The following is a 25,245-nucleotide window of genomic DNA, read 5'->3' as shown; positions in this document are numbered from 1 at the left end:
CCAAGCAAACAGTGCAGGTGCTTGAAAATCTCATTTCTTAATGTGTTTCCAATTAGACACATATAAAAAAAAAATCCCTTGAGAATGGGCTGCACTTGCCTGACCACCATAGTAGAACTCTTCAGAGTCATTATCGCCCTCCGAGTCCTCCTCTATGGCATAATGGCACTGCAAGACATGAATAAAAAGACGTTTTTCGGGGGCATTTCTCTGCGCTTGTATTATTCATCAGACAATCTATTACAGCATGTGAAATTCATATGAATGAATGAAGATAGAAAAAAAAGAGAGAAAAAGATCTTCGGCGTCTCTCTTACCGGGTTTTTGTCGATCTGAAGCTTCGACTTGATGGAAAGACAGCTGGTGGCATCATTATTGATCCTTATCTCTGTAGAGAAAGGGTGGAAGAGTACGAAACCAATGATGATAATCTCAACACAATGAGCCAGTGATCTAATTTAGCACAGAATGTTCTCTGCCACATATTCCACATATTTGTCAGCCCGTCAAAGGCAGTTCCAGCGCTAAGCATAATTGAAGAGACTGCACAGACGTGGCAAACTGAAACAGATCAAAGTCTAGAGCTGCGTGATATGGATAAAGGTTTAATATTGTAATTATACCGTTATGGATTGTGACTGTGTGTCTTGCAATGTAATATAAAACACAGAGGTGAATCAATAGTGTTGGAGTGTTTGAGTAAAAACAAACGGATGAATCATGGCTGAAAACTGGCCTGTGTGTGTTTGACCAGTTTGCTGTTGGAACACATGAAAACGTTCATTCGTCAAAACGCCCACAGAAACACATTCACACCGCCCAACGTCCAGTTAAGTGTTTTGTTTAAAAAATCTGTTTTGAGGTTGCATTAGACAAGTTCCAAAACTGCACACTACACACACACAATACTGTTATTATAATGCAAGTTTTAGATTCACAACAAGTTAATTTAGATGTGATAAAAAGTATTTCTGGTTCAACTTGCCTGCTACTGGGGTATGAAGATGGTCTAGGGGAACTATAGGGGAAAGACATAATAAAACCTAATTTTTTCATTTAAATTCATTTTACTTTACTTTGTCTGGACAGAGGATTAATTGATGTAAATGCACTGTTGTGTGAAGGTACTTATATATGGCTAGACAAATAAGAAAAGTAATCCAAGCTATTTACATTACTACTTAGTATAGCAAATCATTTAAATGGGTTTGTAATTAGGGCTGCAGAACAGATCAGGAGATCGCTAGTTTGAATCCCATTCATGCAGCTTGCCAACAGCTGCCAGAGCCCTGAGAGAACACAATTGGCCTTGTTCACTCTGGGAGGGTAGATGGCGCTCTTTCACCACATTACTCAGACATCAAAGGGTGATGTTGATCAGCACAAGGCGTCTGTGAGCTGATGTATCGGAACCGAGTCCCTGCGCTTTCCTTTTTTACCTTTCTAAATTGTAAATTGATACTGAAGTCCTCCAGACTATGGAGGAACACATAAGGAATCATGTAGCAACAAAGTAAAAGTGTTAAACAAACCAATATATATTCTGTGAAGTATTTAAGTGCTCTTATCTGGGGAGCTGTTAACTTGCAGTTTCTGAGGCTGGAGACTCTGATAACCTTATTCTGTACAACAGAGGAATCGTTTGCTCTTCCTTTCCTGGGACTGTCCTGATGAGAGCCAGTTTCATTATAATGTTTTCGAAGATCTTTGCAACTGCAGTCAAGGATACTTTCTAAGTTCTTAAACTTTTTGGAATTGACTGATCCTTATTTCTTAGTATTTTGTTTCATGACTTATTTGAGTATTTCTCACCATAATATGAATTAGAACATTATTCAAACAGGGCTATTAACTGTATACCTTTAACTCTACCTCTTCACAACTTTACAACTGATGCTCTCAAACACATTAAGAGACAAGAAATTCAAGTAATTAACTCTTGACGAGTTCAGCACAGCTGTTAACTGAAAGCTGATCATTTCAGGAGACTCTATCTCATATAGTTGACTGAGAAAATCCAGCCAAGATGTGCAAAACTGTCTCTATCTAAGCAAGAGGTGCTACTTTGAAGAATCTAAAATATTAAACATATTTTGGTTTAACACTTTTTTGTTTACTAAATAATTCCATATGTTTTATTCATAGATTAGATGATTTATTAAGTATTAATCTGCAATGCAGAGTAGGCCTGTCACAATAAGATTTTTTTGTGAATGATATATCGTCCCAGAAATTATTGCGATACACAATATTTTTTTCATTTTAAGACTATTAAATGCCAGTGACATAATGATAAAAGAATAGCAAAAAAAGCAATTATACCCTTTTTAAAGACAACACGATTTGAATTAATAATGAATTATAATTAATTTGGAAATTATATACTTATTTCTTCACCTACTGCAGTCCACACTGTGTGTATGGAGTCACAGATATTGATATAATGACTGGCTAAAATACAGTTTACTGTTATATATGTGAAAAAACACACAAATAAACACAATAGTCGATATCACAATAATTAAAAATTATTAAGCTCATGTTCATTTATTGTACGATAAATCGATATTGCAATTATTGTGACAGGACTAATGCAGAGCATTTTAAAATATATAATACTGGAATAACACTGAATTTAAGGTGTATCCAAACCATGACTGGTTCTGTGCATGCAGAAACAGAGTGAAAGTGCTTCTGGAACTATGATTTCTCCAAAATAAATTACTGAAAACAAGTTTAGTGCTCAGGTTCATTTTACACACTGCAGACTTCTGTGATTTCAGCATCGCAAAGGCCAATATTACCCTAAGGATGAATAAACAATATACTGTAGCTTCAGAATGTAGAACTCTGTGCTGCTGTCATGTCCTACTGTTCGGCTAGCTATGCTACTAATAATTACCCCAGCCTAGTGCCTCCTCTATATCTGTCACACCAAGTAAAAATGGCACTGCTGAGGGAATAGCTTTTGTCTAGACAAAATTATGCTGACAAACAGCTCTGAGGCTGAAACATCTGTGAACAATTGGAACTCCTGTTTCAGAGAGAGCTCTGCAAAACTGGAGAAGTCAGGATTATGACTGACAGGTCATCAATGCATGCCAATTATGTGCACATGCTCATTAGCTATGACACACACTATATAAGAAAATGTCAACACATTTAATTGCATCCTTCACTGTGGAAAAAAACTGAACTGTTGCAGTTTAAATGAGAGAGGATGCAGTTTTGGTCTAATTTTATGTTTAGACAATGTCGAGAAAAGGAAGATCCAATTAAAGAAAAGGGATTTGTGTGACTATACATCACCTAACAATCATACATGGCTGGTAAAACAACTCAATAAACCAGTTAAGAACCAGCAACAACTGCACCACCTTTGTGTCACACCTGACTCTGTCAATCTGCCTGCTCCTGAAGGCGCTCTGCCTAAAGACTCAGTTTCCCAGCAGCCTCTGGCTCAGAACTACAATGACTCTCATTGAGAGTCACGTGACTCTCAAGCGTTCTACGTCACCCAGCTACTGACTGATGGCTAATCGTTTACACCTGGTCTAGCCGGTATAAATAGTCCCTTGGTGCAACTCTCTAGTTGCTGCTTCTTACCTAGTTTTCTAGCTCTGTACAAAACGTTCTATCCTGTCTTTGATTCTCTGTTTTCTGACCTTGTTTTGCAATAATATGACATTTTTAGAAAATATTCTTTAGTGGAAAATTGTAAAATCGTTTACTCTTTAGCCTTATCCCGTTTGTATTGCTTGATTTACTGTTATCGACCCATTTCTCCTCTTCGACTACTTTCTTGCCTGCTCCCTGCTAACTGGATTCTCTGTGTACCGAACTCAGCTTGCTGTCTGACTACTCTTATTTATGTTATTATTTACTGCTGCCCTTCTGGTTATCACTCTGCCTGTTATTGACTATTCTTACTTTTTTATAATTATTATTATTTTATTTCAATTTTTTCCAATTTTCTCCCCAATTTTGCATAGCCAATTACCCAACCCACTCATTAGGACTCCCTCTATCACTAGTAATGCCCCAACACACCAGGAGGACAAAGACTAGCACATGCCTCCTCCGATACATGTAAAGTCAGCCACCGCTTCTTTTCGAGCTGCTGCTGATGCAGTATTGCCGAGCAGCATCACAGTGCGCTCGGAGGACAGCGCAGCGACTCTGTTCTGATACATCAGCTCACAGATGCTCTGTGCTGCAGACATCACCCTATGAGTGATGTGGGGAAAACCTGCGAACCTGCGACCTCCCGCTCATGGTGGCAGCGCTTTAGACCGCTGGACCACTCGGCGCCCACTTCTAACCAGCGTTTGTCTCCCCCGGTCCTAGTCTATGTTACACATTTGTACTAGGTCACTTCAAATGTCTGGTGTATCAGGATTATATCTGGAGGTTGGGTTATATTTAATCCACATCCATAAGCAGGTGTAAACACACACAAGATGCATTTACAGGTGCAAAAAGTGTACTACACACAGAGTGATCTATTTTAAGCGTTTATTTATTTTATTGTTGATGATTATGGCTTACAGCCAATTAAAACCCAAAAGTTAGAATCTCAAAAATTGAGGGAAGCATGAAGTGCTGTAAGATTTTGCAGGAAAAAAACAGCACTAACTTTAGACTTGCTATAACACAGTGGACCAACACCAGCAGATGACATGGTTTAACAATTGGTAATAATAAAAAAAAAAAACTACATCTAAATATAATGGAACCATTTTAGAAAACATAAAAGGTCAGTTGAGCATCAAAGAGGCCATCAAATGGACCATCCAAGTAAAGTGTTACCCTTTGGATATCCCACCATCTACAGTAAATAATATCATCAAAAGATTCAGAGAATCTGGAGAAATCCACGTGAACAAGGGACAAAGCTGATGGTCAGTACTGAATGCATTAATAACAGGCTGTACTGAATCTGTACTGGAAATCACTGCATGGGTTCAGGATCACTTCTAGAAATCATTACTGTGCTGTTCTGTACTGTTTGGACAAAGATAAAACATCTCAGGTTCATACTCTCTGCAATGAAATATGATTCAAAGTAACCCTTAAAAAACACTGTATTTTGGTTGTATTTGCATTATCTGCATTAAAGTCCCACCAGCAGCTTTTTTTCCTACATTTCCTTCATTATCAATAAAGTGTCTGTCTGTCTGTCTGTTTGTCTTTCTCTCTGTCTGCCTTTCTTTTTGATCTGCGCCCCATCAACATCACCAAGTGTGTGCCCCAACCGAATAAAGAAACGATTTCCATCAGAAGCGTTTGGTCCAGATGAAAAGCCTCTGCAGCCTATTAAACAGGCTGTTCATCAGGAGGCATGCCTGGGGATTCTGCAGAGAGTGTGGAACCTGTCAGAGGTATAAGCCTCATTTCACCAAGCTGCCAGGTCACCTCCAGCATACCTCAGCACTGGAACCAAGACATATGCTGCGAGCAGATCTGATGGGACCACTGCCAATAACTCAGAGTCAGAACAAAAGCCTGGTGGCTGTGGCCGACTACTGCAGCAAAAGGGTTGAGATGTGACCGAATCACTGAAGACAATTCTGATCTAAATTGAAACATCTAAATTGTTCTAAAAGTGAGATTTCAGCAGCATGGATAACACACCAATGGTATGCCTGAAAGCTTTGAGTCAAAGACAGGTTTAACAGTAATTCATGTTCATTAAAAAAACAAAGTGAGGCAAACAGAAAACAAAACTACTACTAGAAAGAAATGTTGTGTACCACGCACAAAACAAGAGAAGAGACAGCACAAACATAGATCTACTGTATAGTTACATGTGTGGTCTGATTAGGCACTGGGTCTTACCACAAGAGGGTGTAAAAGTGCTTTCACTGCTGCCCTACAACAAGGCTCTCAGAGGCTACTTTTGGGTAGTGTACCTCTTAATGAGAGATCGCTGGCTGCTGGACATGCTTCTATGCAGTGTTAATTTTGTTGATGAATAATTTTTCGTCATAGTTTTTGTAAACAAAGCTTTTTTTCAAGGCGAAAACGAGACGATAATTAAATAAAAACAGTATTAAAAAAATAAAAACGTGACGAAATTAACTGACATTTTCGTCAACGAATAAAAACGAGACGAAAATGTTTGGCAGGGACGAAATCCAATCAGAACTGATCTAGTTCTGTAAAAGGTAGGGACCAGTTAGGAAGAGATCCAATCACTACTACTTTAGCGAAGGTGGAGACCAATCAGTACCCGCCTCTCCTGAAGCAGCGTGGTGCGCTCAAATACAAACCCGGGAGGACAGACTAGCAGTTTAACTTGACTGTGTACAGATTAACTCACTCATTAATATCAGATCATCTGTTTAGTCCCACAGTGAGAAACATATAGCCAGTGTTAAAGCAGGAACAGGTCAGAAAGGAAAATATGTAGCGACAATATAACAATAAAATAAGTGAATCTATTAACCGCAAGTACAGCACTTTCTCAAAAGTTTCTCACTTTAACTCTTTAAGTCTCAGGACAGTGAGTGAATGTGTGTTTTTGATCTCATTTATAGAATGTAGCTACAGTAATTGTTGAAATAAACAGCGTTACTAACGCCGCTACTTTTTTCAGTAACGAGTAATCTAACTAATTACTCTGACTGTAACTATGACGCCGTTACCATTTCAGACACCCCGTTACTGGACGTTACTTTAGCCGCTCAATTAACTTTTTTTTTTTTTTTTCAAAAGCATACCTGTCAAGTCTCCTGTTTTGGCCCGGAAACTACCGTATTTTACCCCTCTTTCCCACCGTCCTCCCGTATTATTATTTTCCCGTAAATTCCCTGTATTATAAAAAAAATAAAAAAACGTATTAATGAGAGATTTTAAAATCTCTTAACATCAATCATGGTGCTAGTTCAAGGAGAAAGTCCCACCTTTCAGGAGAAACAGCCAATCAGCTTGCTGGTTTTGCGGAGCGCAGAGGAGGGTCAGTGTGGAAAAAGCCCCCCGTCGCTGTGAGTTCAGGCAGCTAGTCAGAGCAGCTGACATTAAATCAGATCTGGATGCACAGCGATTTTTCTAAAAGAAAGGTAACGGAGCTAACCATGTAAACTGTGATTACACTGTTTCTGGAGCTGTTTCTGCAGGTTAAAAAGACTCATATCCCAAATCAAAACAGACAGATCAAACCCATATATATATATAATGTTCAACCTGCCCTGATGTACCTGATCAGCCAGTAACTAATTATTTGTTTTTACTTGTATTTACTGATTTAGGATTGCAGGACTTACTGTAAAAAAAAATTAATTTAGCTAACTAGTTTTCTAGAAGCTGGATGTAGAGGATGGTGGTTCACAGGTGGTCATTTTAGATTTCTTGTAAATCTGTCTTAAAATGTAAGGGATACTGAACCTCAGTTGGGCTGGTGGGTTGGTTTAAAGCGGGTGGCGGAAATTTTCCCTTATTTTTTAATTCAAAACTTGACAGGTATGCAAAAGTAACGCAATAGTGACTTTTACTGGTAACTAGTTACTTTTATAGTGGAGTAACCCAGTTACTAACTCAGTTACTTTTTTGGAGAAGTAACTAGTAACTATAACTAATTACTTTTTCAAAGTAATGTGCCCAACACTGCGTACTGGATTATAAGGCACTTTTTATGGTGTCGCAATGTTTGCCTTCTAATTCAGCAGGTCTCAAGATCTGTAAAGGTGAGCTAAGCTAAGTAAACAAAACTGCAATTCTTAAAAAAAAACATTTCAGACGTGTCACACAAGTCAAACAAGTGCTGGATGTTAATCTACACAGATTTCTCTCCTGAAAACTGTTCACTTGTGTGAGTTAAGCACTTTATTTCGTTACAGCAAGCTTAAATTTTCAGATTTCCACTAAAGCTGGAGCATTAGCACTAGTAGTAATGCTAATGCTGCCCCAGCAGTGCTAGCTGGGGTTAGCAGCATGCTACAGGCAGGTAATATTCACCTCTGAAAAGCCAAAGAGCTAGCTTAGCCTAGCACGGTTAGTGGCTAATGCTGATACTGCTCCTGTAGTGCTAGTCGGGGTTAGCAGCAAGCTATAGACTGATAATACTCAACTCTGAACAGCCTAAGAGCTAGCAAATTTTGCGCAGTTAGCGGGTAATGCTAATGCTGCTCCTGTAGTGCTAGTCGGGGTTAGCAGCAGGCTACAGGCCGATATAATCACCTCTGAAGGGCGAAAGAGCTAGCACTTAGCGCGGTTAGTGGCTAATGCTAATGCTGCTGGAGAACTAAACTGAAACTCCTGTATAACGCTGTACTTCAGTGAAGTGGCTTTACTGCTTCTTACAACCTGACTGGTAAGGCACACTAACTATTTTGGGGAAAATTAAAGTATTTTGGGTGCTCCTTATAGTTATAGTTAAATATGATAGCCAATAAACTTAACCTTTTGGTCTGTTATTGTAATCTTTTACAATATATCACAATTTTTATCAACCAGTGTCGATGGCCAGAGCTAAAACTGGGAAAAGCTGGTAAAGCTGGAAATGGGACAAGGGCTGAGACAAAGAACAAACAGAAACTGAGCCATGTGTTAAAGTGCACAAGACAAAAACAAACACAAACAGAGTCATGTGATTAGAAGCACATGGCAATAAAACACACAGATCAGACAGAACACAAGACAGAAAGCACAACAGAACTGCAGTGCTTGAAGTTGGAACAGGGTATTTTTGGTCACATTTTGGTTTAAATAATAATAAATGATGTTTTATATTAAAGTGGAATTTATACAACTGCTCAAAGGAGCAGTTACTCAGCTTAATATTTAACAGCAGCAAAAAAAGTACTTGTTGCACACAGTCAAAAACAATTGGAAACAAATTTTTCATTTATAAAATAGCTTTTCTTACTGGAAAACCTCTTAAATCACATTTCATATCCATATCATGCAGCCTTAATTCACATAATAAAATATTTCACATCAACGTGTGAGAAAAGCCGTATATGTTAGTTGATGTAGTATTTTAGTATTGTGTAAAATATGTATATGTATGTATATTGTACATGAAGTAAATGTGCATCGTTGACTAGAATTTACTGTATTAAAAAACTCTTTCATACTAGCAACTGAAAAAATATATATTTTTAAATACAAATCGGTAATAAAAAAATTATCTTATATTTAAGAACATTTAATGAGGTATCTCTGCAGATATCCATGTAAACTGGAGCTTTACTTATGCTTTTATTTGACAAATAAATATAAATATTTAATATATTCAGTACATTACATCAGTATTCCTGACTCTAAACCTTTCTTTTACTTTGAACCACTTAAGAAAGGAGTCGCTTAAAATATTGTAAGATGTTCTGAGCTGTAAAATCAAACAGGGGTCCTCCGTTTGGGGAGTTATAAATAATATAAAATAATGGTATCTGCAGACGTCCTTGAGGAGTGGAAGGTTGCTGAACACAAGCCTAATATTTTCTAATCAGCACAGTTTACAGTAAATCGAAATTCAGCTCCAGTATTGGAATTTCTCTGTTTCTTGCATTAGTCAGTCAATTTAACGTTTTGACATAAGCATAATGCAAAATATATTTCATGACAGAATCCATTTCCTATGATTAAAAATACATACATCTCATTTCTGCAGAGGCTTTACCTGTTGCTATTCTGTGGAAAATCACTGGAATAGGATCTCTTGTGACTAATACTTCATCGTCGTTCTCAGAGTTGGAGACATACGTGTTGTCTGAAAAAGAAAAAAGAAGCATGTTAGAATACAGTATATTTATAGTATTGTGCAAATGTTTTAGGTACCAGTGGGAATTTCAGTAAAGAAAAAGCTTCTTATCTGTGAAGTAAGTGTTTATTAGCTCAGTAAAACACATTACAGCATTACAATAAATGCAAACAGCAATTTTACAAAAAGCAGTGCAGCTTTTACAGCCCTGTTTACCTTAAAACATCTCCTAATCTCTCCTCATCTGAGTTTAATAATAGAGTTATTTCTAGTTCTCATCATATTAATCAACACCTGGTTTGGAAAATTGGTAGATTTGGTTAATCAGGTAAGCTGCTGACGGAACTGAACATATACATACATATACAGAGGTTGGACAATGAAACTGAAACACCTGGTTTTAGACCACAATAATTTATTGTGGTGACGGACAGTTCTGGTGGAAACAGGAGAGTTGAGCTGCACATTGAATTCTGCCGTGATTTGATCAGCCGTGGTTTTATGTTTTTTGGATACAATCCGGGTTAGCACCCGAACATCCATTTCAGACAGCTTCCTCTTGAGTCCACAGTTAATCCTGTTGGATGTGGTTGGTCCTTCTTGGTGGTATGATGATATTACCCTGGATACCGTGGCTCTTGATACATCACAAATACTTGCTGTCTCGGTCACAGATGCGCCAGCAAGACGTGCACCAACAATTTGTCCCCTTTTGAACTCTGGTATGTTACTCATAATGTTGTGTGCATTGCAATATTTTGAGCAAAACTGTGCTCTTACCCTGCTAATTAAACCTTCATATTCTGCTCTTACTGGTGCAATGTGCAATTAATGAAGATTGGCCACCAGGCTGCTCCGACACTAAAATGACAGGTGTTTCAGTTTCATTGTCCAACACCTGTATATTATGATATAGATTTTGGTCATATCATTCAGCCCTATTAGTCATAGATCATACTTTTCTTTTACTTGAAAATCTCCACTCAACATGCTCTGTAGTGCAGAACTAGGCTTAATACCTGTCTGGAAAGGTATATATATATACACATATGTACACCCACACGGGAGACCATGCCATGTCAATCCCTCTGTAATATGGAATTCTTTTTTTTATTGATTTAGCTGTGAATCACTATTTGTGACACTATTTGAGACTGGCAGGCAGAAGAATTTTGAAGAAGTTATAAATCTCAGTATATGATGTTCTTTAGCACAAGCAATTTTCCTGTTGAACTAGCCCAACATCAAATGACAATACCCACAATTCAGTTTTTTATTTTTTTTAAATCCACCATTTCTGAAGTTATCCTTGCACACTGCACTGACTTTATGAATAATGTCCAAATCCAAGCCAGGAAATTCTTATGCAAAGCTGATTCTGTCTGCCACTGGGCTGTGGATTAAGCCCCGGCATACTGGGCTAAAAGAGAAGCTGCATCCTCTGGCCTTTGATTCGGAGAAAAAGCTCTTGTTCGTCGCAGACGTGTATTGGATCAGAGTATCAGGGTCATTCTCAGACTGAGAAAACACTCTGGCCCACAGCTTTAAAGCTTTCACAAGTCTTTTTTTTTACATGACAAGGTCCTCTGTTTAAGAGATCTCAAACAAACTGTGGGTCTTAGGAAAGAAAAACAACGAAAACATCAATTCTGACCCACACAGACATGTGTGGATTATTACAAGCCATCAAACCAAGCTGAACTGCTTGAATTTTTGCACCAGGAGTAAAGGCATAAAGTTATCCAAAAGCAGTGTGTAAGACTGGTGGAGGAGATCATGCCAAGATTTATGAAAACTGGGATTAAAAACCAGAGTTATTCCACCAAATATTGCTATCTGAACTCTTAAAACTTTATGAATATGAACTTGTTTTCTTTGCATTATTTGAGGTTTGAAAGCTCTGCATCGTTTTTTGTTATTTCAGCCATTTCTCATTTTCTGCAAATAAATGCTCTCAATGACAATATTTTTATTTGGAAAATTGAAAGAATTGTTGTATTTAGTTTATAAAATAAAACAACAATGTTCATTTTACTCAAACATAAACTTATAAATTATAAAATCAGAGAATCTGATTCAGAAGCTGAAACGGTCTCGTTATTTTTCCCAGAACTGTATATAGAATTCCCAGATATCGTAAATGAGGAGACTGGTCACTGGTTGAACTATAACTGGGAATATTTGTGATGCTCAACATGGTATCTGTTTACAGATAAAGTCACACCCATCAACAAAAATTGCCAGTCAGCTCTCTGGTTACACTGTGAGTGGAGTAGGGCCAACAGTACTGTGGAACTATAATAATATGTGGGAACCTCCACACTCCTGATTTGGAGATATATGCAAGCGCAGCAGCCAGAACAAGCTAAAGTTCTGCCTGCCAATGACTCTAGTTCTCTTGAGAAAGACTCCAGTTCCAGATTGCGTCTGCGCTCAGTCCTCCGGACCTGCCGGATCAAGTGACACATCGATGTTCAGATTCACCTTGTTACTGAGATTGCTATCACCTGGTCTCTGTAGTATAAATAGCCCCTGCCCGGTATTGAATCTATCCTGTATAGCTCTTCTACCTCACGTTTCTTTTGTAATATGTTTCTTCAAAGCCTTGGTCTTTTTTGACCACACTCTTGCCTAGCCATTTGTTTATTGTTAGTTCTCTCTTGTTAAAGACCCTTTTTCAGTTTACCAACCATCACTTTGCCTAGCCCTTTTCTTTTCTTTTCTTTTTCCTTTCTTATGTTGGGTTTCCTTGTACATGACCTCTTTTGCCTAAATAAGGTCAAATTGCCTGTTGGAATGCTGGGTTAGCATAGCTAGGTTAGCTAATTTATGATCTGTGTCCACAGCAGTAGCTACTTCATCACTGCAAAAAATCCACTGTGAAAAAAACAGACAAAAAAAAGTAAATTGAGACATATATGCTTTTATTAAATACTAAATATTTCTTGGTAAGATTTCGTAAAATAAGCAATCTCAAAGTCTCAAAATGAGAGAAGTAAGACTTAAATCAAGCAAAAATTTTTTTTTTTTCTTGGCTAAAATGTGGACACAAGAATCGGAAATATTTGAGTTCAAATTACTTAAAATAAGGTGAAAACTATGTTATTCTGATTAAGAACCTTATTTCTAAAATAAGCTAAATAATCTTACACTTACACAATGTTTAGTAAGACAAATATTGTTATCAGAGAATAAATAAGATTTATTGCCTTCATTAAATATGAACTGACAGGACATTCATTTCTAACCCACATGCAGAAGAAAGGATCCCTTGAAATTGGGCGTGGCAGAATAAGGTGGATAAGGACTTTAGTTTTTTACACTGGTTCTTCATACTCTCATAGACCCTCCTTAAATTACAGTGAATTAAAACAGCAATATGATTGGCTCCTTTTTTGAGTGTAGGACTTTATTTGAGAACAGATGCCATCTTTAGCATTTCAAAAACTCCCATTCATATTTCAACCAGTGATCGGTCTCCTCACTTATAATGCATCTCAGCTCTGCAGAAGCACGTCAGGAACTAATTTTAACATGTTATGCATGTTTAGATAATGGAAATGGCAAATAAGTATCTGAACAATCAGATATCAACATTTCCCACATGCTGCACAGTTTCCTTTCTACATGCTTAAAGTTTAAAATGCTGATTTTCTAATTATTGAAGAAAGAAAGGTAGAAATACTAATTATACACATTAAAACACATTAGAAAAAACTGATAATTTTGATAATATATATCCAGAATACCAACATCCACTGAGCATGCTCACTTAGCTCACTTCTTTCTTAAGAGAACTGCATTAGAAATCACTCAAAAATGACATAGCAGTGGAATTAGGCAGGGTTAGAGAAAATCAAGTACTATTTTAAGACCTCCCCCTTGGTAAAAGGAGCACTAAAGTGCTCCCTGATTGTGGAGCAGTGGGTAGTCTGGCATAGCTACATTAACTGTCCCTTTAGTTGACATGTCCTGGAGCAGCCTTCCTGTCAGGCCAATTATAGTTCACTGACTGAATTAAAAGCATGTATAAACGACTCTAGATTCCTGTCATAGCGGTGGAACATAACTCTTTTCATTAAACTTCACTGTCCAAACGTGCTTTTTAATATGTTATGATGAATAAAAATGGAGAAAAAGACATTTTGCTGTAGATGACAGAGTTTAATGAAGGTGTAACTTTTTTTAAATGGTCATTGTTTAGCCTTCCAATTTAACTTAACCATAGCAATCAAAGAGATTCAAATACACTGTAAAAAAATAATTCATTTGCTCAACCTAACTCAGTCAAGCTACCATTTTGCTTTGACTCAGTTAAGTTGTAAATATATGACATTTTAAGTTGATTCAACTTAATTCAGTCAAGCTGTAACTTGCATTTGACTCAGATAAGCTCTAAATATATACAATTTTAAGTTTATTCAACTTAACTTAGCCAAAGCTAGATGATAACTTGAATCAGTTAAGTTCGCACAACAATAGTTTAATTAACAGGTTTTTTTTTTTCAAGTTTTGAGGGCTTAAAGAATTAAGTTTTTTTAATATATACATTAGGGGTGTCACGATTTCAGTATTTCATCGAAATCGATCGAAATTATGTCATGGTCTCGAGCAAATGGCGCAGCGCGCTACGCAAGAAAGTGGACATTCTCATCTTCTTAAAGAAAAACTTGAAAATATAAAAATAACAGTTTTGTCTAGCTTCAAATATGTTAATAGTTACCTATTATGTTAAGGTACTTTAAGGAGCATCTTTCTCTCAGATAAAGTTAATAATATATCTTTGTTAATGAAAAAACTCGTCATTCTCAGGGACTGAAAAAGTCTTAAAGTCTTATTTTTCATGTTTAACTGTTATAGTAGGATAGAGTTCAGTTTGTTATGGCTCTTATTGTTCTATTATTTTTTACATGACTGTTCCTGTATTTTTTTATTATTTATTTTGTTATGTGCACACTGCTGCTACCAAAAAAATCCACTAGATGGCATTACCTATATATCTTAATTAAATTATTTAAATTTGAACACTAGTGCCTAATGTGGTGTATTACAGATCACTTGTATCACTTTGCATCACTTATATCAAGCCCACCTTTTGAAATAAGATATTGTAAATTTGATTAATCAAACCAATGAATGACCATAGACTAATCTAAAACTGGCATAGGCCTCTCTGCTGTAAAAAAAAATGAAAAAAGAAAATAGAGAATCAAATTGAATCGTGACCCTAAAATCGGAGATAAAATCGAATCGAGGATTTAGAGAATCGTGACACCCCTAATATATATATACAAACACAGAATTATTGTAACTTGCTCTTAAAGCCTACAACACTAAGACCTGACAACCATCACATTTAAAGCATGACTAAAGCATGACTAGGATAAGCAAATATTATGCAAATATATGGTGCCAGGAGCATTATGGGAAAGCTGTATGAACCAACACTGTGGAAAGAGCATTGACGTGTAGTGTAGTTGGTTCAAATCACATTTTTTCAGGTTAAAGTTCTCTGAACTCATTTTATTGAGTAAGTCGGTAAGTTCACTCAACTTGATAATATTAGTTCTTCTGACTAAAACACAAAATCACTTTTTAGAGTGTATATACAGCTCTGGAAAAAAAATTAAGAGACCACTTCAGTTTCTGAATCAGTTTCTCTGATTTTGCTTTTTATAGATTTATGTTTGAATAAAATGAACATTGTTGTTTTATTCTATAAACTACAGACAACATTTCTACCAAATTCTAAAAACAAATATTGTCCACCATTGGTCTAAAGTGTGCTCTCTCGCATTCTAGTCAAGCTTCAGCTTCAGAATATTGTAGTAAAGTATTTGTTCCCTTTTTAAACTCTTATTACTCCCTAACAATCCATTTTAATATATTGCAATTGGTAATACAATTCCCGATGGCAGTCCTAATTCCATTTTGCTATAATTTTATTGTCGCTATAATAAAATGCCATGCAATGTTAAAAAGGTTTACTGTACCTGGGTAATCATCAGAGACGTGGACGGAGTAGGACACCCTGCAGAAACAAAAACACAGCAGAATTAGATCAAAAACAAAGAGGATTAAAGAAAGAAACATTTTAAGAGCAGGATCAGATAAAGACATATTGCCCAGCCAGCCGGTTATGATGGCCTATCAAATATAAGCTAATCATGAACAAAATAAATATATATATATATATATATAGCTAGCTCTGGAAAAAATAAGAGACCACTTAAAAATGATTGAAAATTTCTGTAATATAATCAAGATGAAGATAATTATATCACAAGCCATCAAACCAAGCTGAACTGCTTGAATCTTTGCACCAGTAGTTATCCAAAAGCAGTGTGTAAGACTGGTGGAGGAGAACATGCCAATATGCATAAAAACTGTGATTAAAAAACAGGATTATTCCACCAAATATTGATTTCTAAATTCTTAAACCTTTATGAATATGAACTTGTTTTCCTTGCATTATTTGAGGTCGGAAAGCTCTGCTTCTTTTCTATTATTTCAGCCATTTCTCATTTTCTGCAAATAAATGCTCTAAATGACAATATATTCATTTGGAATGTTGTCTGTAGTTTATAGAATAAAACAACAATGCTCATTTTAGTCAAACATAAACCTATAAATAGCAAAATCAGAGAAACTGATTCAGAGACTGAAGTGGTTTCTTAATTTTTTCCAGAGCTGCATATATATAAATATATACATTCTGTACATTTTTAATTAAATGCAATGTCAAATGTTTGCAATATCATGCACAAATACATTTTTTTTTATACTTTTTAAATAACCATCTAAGGTCTAATTGTAATGAAATCATCCCATCACTGATGTGCTTCTGCATGACTCAGCATGGTTTATCACTGATGCTGCTGCTTAATGGATCATCAGTGAAATCAGCCAAGTGTACCAACACACATCCTTCTACTAAACCTCACTGCCCAGCACTGCCGCGTTCACCCTCAGCAGAAGCACTGCCATTTTACATATTTCCAATGTGTGTGATATTATTGGAAACAAACAGATCTTACTTTCTACTTTTCCTGCTGTTCTGAAACTTTCAGGGCCCTATTTTAGACATCTATATGAAAGTTGTTAACCACACACCGTGTGACTTGGTTTAGGGCATGTCAGCGTGTCTTACGCCTGGTGTGGCGCGAATATGCAAAAGGCATGTACTAATTCTTGTAATTAATCATGGGGGTGTTTTTGGCGTAACATAAAAAAATAAACCAATTATTGTGTGTTACTTGAAATTCCCTTTAAGAGCCAGAAACACTTTTACGTTGGCGGATTGGTATTTTAACGGCGTAGCACTTCTGCACTCCTCAGCAGAGGAAAATGATCTGCTCGTTCACGCTGTGGAACACCAATGTTATTTTATTGTGTATTCTGTTTATTTTTTATGTAAAAGTTGGGTTTGTGAGCTGCTGCATGTCCTTTTGTGTGTAACAAGTGGGGTTTTATATGCGTGTTGGGTTGCATGCCGTGTGCCTGCATTGCCAAGATAGCAATAAACACCTGACTGCTGACATCTGTCTACATTGTATGACAGTGGTGCACCTGTGTTTCCGTTGCCAAGATAGCAATATGCCAGAAATTTACCTGGACACACCTTATTTGGAGACCACTATGCCCATCAGCATAAATATATTCACAAGAACCATTGCTTTTTAAAAACAAATACTGCCACACCGGCGCTGCGAAGGGCTGTGTAGGACAGCACCACCAAAGAAGCAGATACAGCTCACTAACTAATGCCAGCCAGTTAGCATAACAAGCTAATACACAGGAGTAACAGTAGCTCAGCCGTGTGGAGTCAAATGCTCATCTTGCTCTTACTATTTAACATAAATATTTAATTTTGTAGAGGAAGCAGTGTTAAAGTTGTTAGGTATCTCTTTTTAAGGTCTATTGTTTGCATTTTTCAGCTGTTTTTCTGCTAATGAAGCTGAACTGCTTGAAGTTTTGCACCAGGAGTGGCATAAAGTTATCCAAAAGCAGTGTGTAAGACTGGTGGAGGAGAACATGCCAAGATGCATTTAAGCTGTGATTAAAAAAACAGGGTTATTCCACCAAATATTTATTTCTGAACTTTTAAAACTTTATGAATATGAACTTGTTTTCTTTACATCTTTTTTTGTAATTTCAGCCATTTCTCATTTTCTGCAAATAAATGCTCTAAATAAAAATATTTTTATTTGGAATTTGGGAGAAATGTTTATATGTTCTGTAGATTATAGAACTATGTTCCAGGAACGTTCTAAAAATGTGCGACATAATATTGGTTAGAATCACAACATTATTAGAACATTTCTTACATAACATTCATAATTAGATTAATTCTAACATTATGGAAATGTTAAAAGTAATTTTCCCAAAACTAAAAATAAAAACATTTACAAACGTTACCAGAATGTTCAAAACGTCAAGTAAAACCATTCTAGAAACATCCAGATTGATTGTTAAACATTATGTTCAGAAAATTGTTAGCTGGGATTGAACCACAACCAATCTTTTCTATGTAAACTATTTATTTTAAATCAATACTGTGTTTTTTGGAATCAATACAGTATTGCAAAATATTGTGATACATCAAACTACTAATACTGTCTCACTCCACAAGCTCCGGTAGTGTTCTGTGTTTCAGTATCAGGATGTGGGCTGTACAGAAGGTAGTTTCCAGAACCCACATGTTTGAGGTGGTTTTAGTTTCACAACCCACCATACTGTGTATTTTGTGAAATAAAAAGTATAGACGTTTTCAGTAGCCATTTAACATAATAGCACATCATGATAAAATAAAATGGAATAAAGAACAGCATAAAATTCCACACTTATTTGTTTTGTATGTGTTATAATGTTATAAAAACATTTCTATCCCCCCTGCAGGGCAGGAACAGAATGGTTACCCCATCAGATATTAAACACACTTCATTAAGCTCTACTCTCGCATGCAGCTTCTTCACAACCGACTTCTTCCCACACTGTGACCCGACAGTGGCTCAAAGTGAAGTCTGAAATGTACGGACCTACCACGCAGATAAATTACACACAAAACAGACAAACACAAATTAAACAAAAATTAAGTGTTTCTCAGAAAATTTTCTATTTATTTTCTACACTGCCTGGCCAAAAAGATTACACACTCTAATATTTAGTTGGACCATCTTTATCTATGATTACAGCACTCATTAAGTGTGGCTTCACTTCCACAAGCTTCTGCCATGTCACATGATTTATTTCTGTACAGATTTGTATTTGTGTTTCCCCAAGAATTCTGACATTGTTATCTTGGAATATGCTCGTGATCATCAGGGAAGAAAAAATCCATTGATGGAATAACCTGGTCTATATTCAGTATATTCAGGTAGTCAGCTGACCTCATTCTTTCAGCACATACTGTTGCTGAACCTAGACCTGCAGACCAACTTCAGTATGGCCTCCACTAGGGGTGTGCCATATCATATCGTACGTGATAATATCGCCAAAAATTTTGAATATCATGAACGATATTATACCCGGAAATATCGCGCCATATCACCCACCCCTAATTATCACAAATTATATCTGTCCGATATCATTTATTTTACTTTAATCCTGGATATAAATAGATATTTGGAGTGCATTATTAGTTTCAATATTAGTTTCACCGTTTTTATTAAGATTCTGGATCATTGACGTCTGTTACAAATCTGATAAAATTATTTTTTTTAATATCTCAGTTAGCCATATCATATTGCATGCAACAATAAAATTCTAAATAATTTTTCGAGTTCAGTGTTTTGTAATATCGCCAAAAGTATCGTTATCGTGAAATACCATGAAATATCGTGATATTATTTTAGAGCCATATCGCCCACCCCTAGCCCCCACAGGCTTGTACATGTCTAGCAGGCACTAGGCATGACGAGTGCATCACTTCAGCTGACTCTCTTCCTCTCATCAGATCACATGACCTTCTTCTGTTGCTCCAGAGTCCAATCTTTATCCTTCCTATCAGACTGAAGCTGTTTTGCTGATTAGCCTCACTGATAATTGCTTTTCTTAAAGGTCTCTTTCCATCGTTTTTTCATTCATTTTAAAATGTCTAGTTGTGATCTCTAGTATGAATGAATGCTATGTGAGCTGGTTTTTGTATAAAAAAAGTGCTCTGGTGCAGTGTTGCCAACTTAGCGACTTTTCAGACCCTCTAGCGACTTTTTTTTGCAAAAAAGCGACTAGCGACAAATCTAGCGAGTTTTTGTGGCGTTATTGGAGACTTTTGGCGACTCTGAGAGTGTCTGCCTCTTTTTAAAAAGCTAAAAATCTAACTAGCTAGCTCATCATTAAACAATTTGATAGGTTTGAAAATAAAGAAAACTTAAGAAAACTTAAAAAAATTAAAATAAAATAAAACAAACAACCAAAAAAAACACAGAAAAAAACAAAACAAAAAAAAAAACGTAGAACAACCGTTCCGGCTAACTGCTGCTCTTATAATAACATTTAACAACACAGCAAAAAACATATTATGTAATTTACATAAAAATGTAAAAGTTATTTTAAGAGTGACTGCCTATTTAAAAAGCTACAGAAGTTGTTCATTTGTTAGAGTTCATATGTAACATTTCTAACATATTTAGGGTGTTTTTTACTCACTTTTTTCTCTCCCACAAGGTTAATCCTTTACAGCTTCAAAAACATTTAGCGACTTTTAGCGACTATATTAACATCAATACAGTTTTATTAGCATCGCTATCATAGCATTGGCCTTGCCTAGCATACTCAAATTAGTACTTGCGCTACTCCAGAGTTAGTCAAAAACTATGTTTATCAGGGCCCTTCACATTATTTAAGAATTAGTGAATATATCATCTACACTACAACATCTACACTGCAAAAGTTTTATACCACTCCTATTTTTAATTGTTCAGTAGCAGTGCTGTACAGCAGTTTTATACACAATTTTGTGCACTGGATTTTGTAACATTTTCATATTGACATTATTGACTAGACAGTAAGCTTGATTGGAAAAAGTAAGGGGATTTTTTATCAGTAGTGTACAGGTTAATACTCTAAGAGGCAGGATTGAATTTTTTTACCACTTGAAACATAATAAATATTTTCATATCATATTTTTTGCCACAGCACCTTTTTCAAAATAAAGAGCCTCACTTTTTTTTTTTTAAATCTTTTTTTAAATGAACAGTTCTAGCCTAGCCAGTAGAGATCCAGCAACACTAGGCTTTCCTGGTTGTTCTTGTTTTGCTTTGTGCAGAAACGATATGATTGAAAGACCTTAGAAGTTTACCTCATTACCTCACTGGAGTGTTTCATTACAGTGAAACAAAAGTAATCAAATTTCGACATAAAAAGTGGAACACAGCAGTCTAGACTTTTCTAATTTCACAGTTTCAAAGAAGCAGCTCATATAAATGAGGTACAAACATAAGGCTGAGATTTTTCTGCAGAAGCTCCACAGTAGGGATTATGCAGAACCATGAAAGAACTGTCAAGATGTCTCCAATCTTATAAAATTACTAAACCAAGTGGTCATTAGTTGTTTGATAGAGTTAATATAACAACTACAACCTGGAGTGCTGAAAGCAGCCAAATAAATGCCATTTTCTGAAGTGAACTCTCATAGTGGTTTATTAGAGGTGCACTAATTAAGATTTCCCCGGGATTTTCAGTGTCTGCCACTGTTATTAATAATTCAGGCTAGACGTCTTGCGAGTAAATGTTTGAGTGTGCATAATCACCGCTAGTCAGTGTGCTACGAGAACTATTATGCTTTAAGCAGCAATCTCTGGAAGAGCAAATAGACTCATCAGCTGAAAAGAAGAAGCCAGTCTGTGCTCTATTGTGTTGGAATGATGGGTAGGTAAATGGTATCATAAGAGTTCCTGCATTCTGTATATGGATTCATATTCAGAATAATAGAGAGGCTGGTAAAAGGGAAAGACTTTCCAAATGTATGAAGTCTCTCCTAGATTTACTTGCAAAAGTCATGTTTAAACAATGTTTAAATAACTGAAGAGGTCACATGGCCACTCCTGGTCCACTCCTATTGCAAAAATTCAAGCAGTTCAGCTTGGTTTGATGGCTTGTGATTATCCATCTTCCTCTTGATTATATTCCAGAGGTTTTCAGTTTGGTAAAATCAGGATTTTTTTTTCCAGAGCTGCATATAGCTTGACTGAAAGTCTTACAATACAACACAGCTTGCTTGTGATAACCAGACAAAGAAAAAACTAATTTTGGAGCTAATCTAAAAAAGAAAATTACCAAAACCTCCTAATATGCAAAGCTTATATTATTATAATTTGTGCAGATATTTTAAGTCTGATGATACAGACAATACAATAAGTTCATCTTTATTTAACTAAGAAAGATTAATGCTAAGATGCAGACTTCTTGTGAACAGTATACAAAACACCCAATTTTGTGTTCCCTTTATGAGTGAAGTTTATAATCCTTTAAAAAGAAACTGAGATCTTTTTCTGGCCCATTTTTGCCCTGATGAGAGGTCGGGCCACTTATTTAGCTCATTTAAAATGCAAACACCAGCTATATAACACAAGCACCTCTGCAGAGTTAGCATATGTTCACAAATGCAAAAGAAACCATGACTCAGCTCCACTTCTGAGGCTGAAACTGCCAAAGTGTGAAAACACCCTATGTGTGATATGAGGGTCTAGAGCTATAATAGGCTGATAACCACTGAACTACTGATTTTAAGGAGCTATTTCTTTATAAGAGTTTTATCCTCATTTTTTATCTTCTATATTTAATTTTTTTGGAAGACAACATGTAAGACAATAATGACCATAAATGGACCTGATATATCACTCTATACATTAGGGGTCATTGTCCTGGGCAAGGATTAAGCCTATAAAGAATATTATCAGTACTTAAAGAACACTGACCCAACTGTACACTGCATTACAGAGAGCGTAAACAAAGAAAAATAGTAAAAATCACTGTACAATGCATGAAAGATGTGAATTTGAAAAACAGATTTTGTCTGCATTCCAATTATATTATGATAAATATTGTGCATTAGGCCAGTCATGTTAACAGTTTTTTTTATGAGCAATATGGTTCCCCAGAAATTATTATGATAAACGATGTTGTTGGAATTTAAAGAGCATTAAATGGCACTAATACAATGATAACATAATATTATAACAAAGGAATTACACCCTTTTAAAGAGAATCAACTTTCCATTCCTGTTCATGCACCTAATTTTAGAACCCGAAAAATTCCCAGCTTGAACCAAAGTAGGTTATAGTCATATACACATTGTGAAGAGCTGAGGCAGGGGAACCGTGTGTCCGCCCCACACCATGACGTGCAGCCCCGGTCTGTCCCAGCTGGCCTGCGTTGGACCGGCATAAAGACCCTGCCTCAGCCTTTACTCTGGAAATACGCTGATGGTGAGAGGAAAGGCTGAGGCAACACGAAACTAAGAGACCCTAAAGTTAAGCAACTAGAGTCACACTGGGTTGTTACTATGTATCTTTAAGTTTGTTTTGTGTGTTGATGGAGGGCATTTTTCCTAATAACGATACGTTTCGACTTCATTCACTCCCTGTGTCTGTGTCTCTTTGTGCTTCCGCAATACCGGGTCACGGTGGCCACGCCCACAGTCACAAGGCCTACAAAAATTGTGCATCATGAAAATGTGTTATAATATCATGATCTAATATTTTTATTATATTGCTCAGCTCTGTCAGTGCTTGACTACATACAGATAAATAATGGCTTTTATAGGTGTTCAATACTGTTATTACATCGTATCAACCAAAATTAAGAAATACAGGGGTTGAACAATAAAACTGAAACACCTGGTTTTAGACCACATTAATTTACTCTCCCGACGGACAGTTCTGGTGGAAACAGGAGAGTTGAGGTGCACATTGAGTTCTGTCATGATTTGAGCAGCCGTGGTTTTATGTTTTTTTGCATACAATCCGGGTTAGCACCCGAACATCCCTTTCAGACAGCTTCCTCTTACAGCGTCCACAGTTAATCCTGTTGGATGTGGTTGGTCCTTCTTACCCTGGATACCGTGGCTCTTGATGCATCACAAAGACTTGCTGTCTTGTTCACAGATGCGCCAGCAAGACGTGCACCAACAATTTTTCTTCTTTTGAACTCTGGTATGTCACCAATAATGTTGTGTGCATTGCAATATTTGAGCAAAACTTTGCTCTTACCCTGCTAATTGAACCTTCACACTCTGCTCTTACTGGTGCAATGTGCAATTAATGACGATTGGCCACCAGGCTGCTTCAATTTAGCCATGAAACCTCCCACACTAAAATGACAGGTGTTTTATTTTCACTGTCCAACACCTGTATATCGTGATATAGATTTTGGTCATATCGTTCAGCCCTATTCGTCATAGATCATACTTTTCTTTAAATTGAAAGTCTCCACTGCAAATGCTGTGTAATCCAGGACTAGGCTTAATACCTGTCTGGAAAACTGAACCTGGATCACTCAATTAATAAATGATCTCAAACACAATCAAAACCTTTCTTTTAAAATGAGAAGTGAAAGATTTTCAACGTATACGAGAAGGACAACTGTTAAAACTCAATCCCCAGAAGAGCTCTTGAGGTTTTGAGCTCTTGAGCAGTTCACAGCCATCGTTATTCAAAGCAGCATCTGGAAAGAGCTAAAAATGTCCGTGCTGTGTCATACTGCACATCATTCATTTCTAACTTTCTGTGTTCTGTGACAGCGACAGCTCTAAAACTTCATATCGTCTGGCCTGGATTAATACACACCCTATTATCCACAGCAGAGAGCCCACTAATCCATCATTCCAGTAGTAAAGTAGTAATGCAACTTTAGCCAAAGCTAGCTGGCACCCAATGCATCTACTTTCTGTTGGTTTTAAACACTTCAAAATTTTCAAAATTCACTTTTTTCTGCTGAACTCCCATCTCTGAGGACGCTGACACCAGCGAGACTTAAAGCTAGAAAGGCGGGGCAGGCCAGAAAATTGCACGCTGGCCTTACAACACATCTGTGTCACTCTCGCTAAAACCAAATTTATTATTTATTAGCTTTTAGAAGTGCGAGGTATGGTGGGGTGGCTGATTTTCAGTGAGTACTCCACAGACCACCGGTTCTCCCGGTGCTAAATGACAAATGAATGGCTGCCAGGGTCTGGCACCTCTGCTCTTGGATGGATAGCTGCTTAAGAGTGTCCTTCGCTTGTGCAGAGCAAAGAGAAAAGCAGCCCCAGAAGAGTCAAACTCATGCTGGAACTAACTGACCACAGGCTTGTTTAATTGAACAGATGCAATTAAGCATGTTCTTAGTACATTTGTGAGTTTTTTAAGGAACTTGATCCATGATCTGGTTTGTTTGAAGTGTAAAACCCCTTTTTTTAGAATGTTCAGACCAATTACAGAAAATTGAGGCAGTCTGTCGTGACCCAATGAACACTGGAAAAATAAAAAAAAACTGATGTGCCAAAATTCGACTCATGCAGCAGTGTGGGAGTAACAGATTACGCTTCAGACTCCTGTGTATG

The 25,245-nt window shown here is 36.7% G+C and overlaps 1 protein-coding gene across 1 annotated transcript in view; it reads right to left on the bottom strand.

Annotated features, from left to right (window-relative positions):
* The window catches only part of parp8 (poly (ADP-ribose) polymerase family, member 8), a 115,520-nt gene that overhangs the window by 49,199 nt on the left and 41,076 nt on the right, over positions 1-25,245 (bottom strand). Inside the window, exons 3-6 of the mRNA XM_022664905.2 lie at positions 15,697-15,734; positions 9,623-9,712; positions 318-388; positions 100-168 (exon numbers count right to left, since the gene is read on the bottom strand). Of these exons, the coding sequence (XP_022520626.2) occupies positions 100-168; positions 318-388; positions 9,623-9,712; positions 15,697-15,734 (268 nt within the window). The remainder of the gene's footprint in view (positions 1-99; positions 169-317; positions 389-9,622; positions 9,713-15,696; positions 15,735-25,245) is intronic.

The sequence above is a fragment of the Astyanax mexicanus genome, chromosome 22, assembly GCF_023375975.1.
Source record: "Astyanax mexicanus isolate ESR-SI-001 chromosome 22, AstMex3_surface, whole genome shotgun sequence".
Classification (NCBI taxonomy): Eukaryota; Metazoa; Chordata; class Actinopteri; order Characiformes; family Acestrorhamphidae; genus Astyanax; species Astyanax mexicanus.
This window is presented reverse-complemented; position numbering and strand designations above follow the sequence as displayed.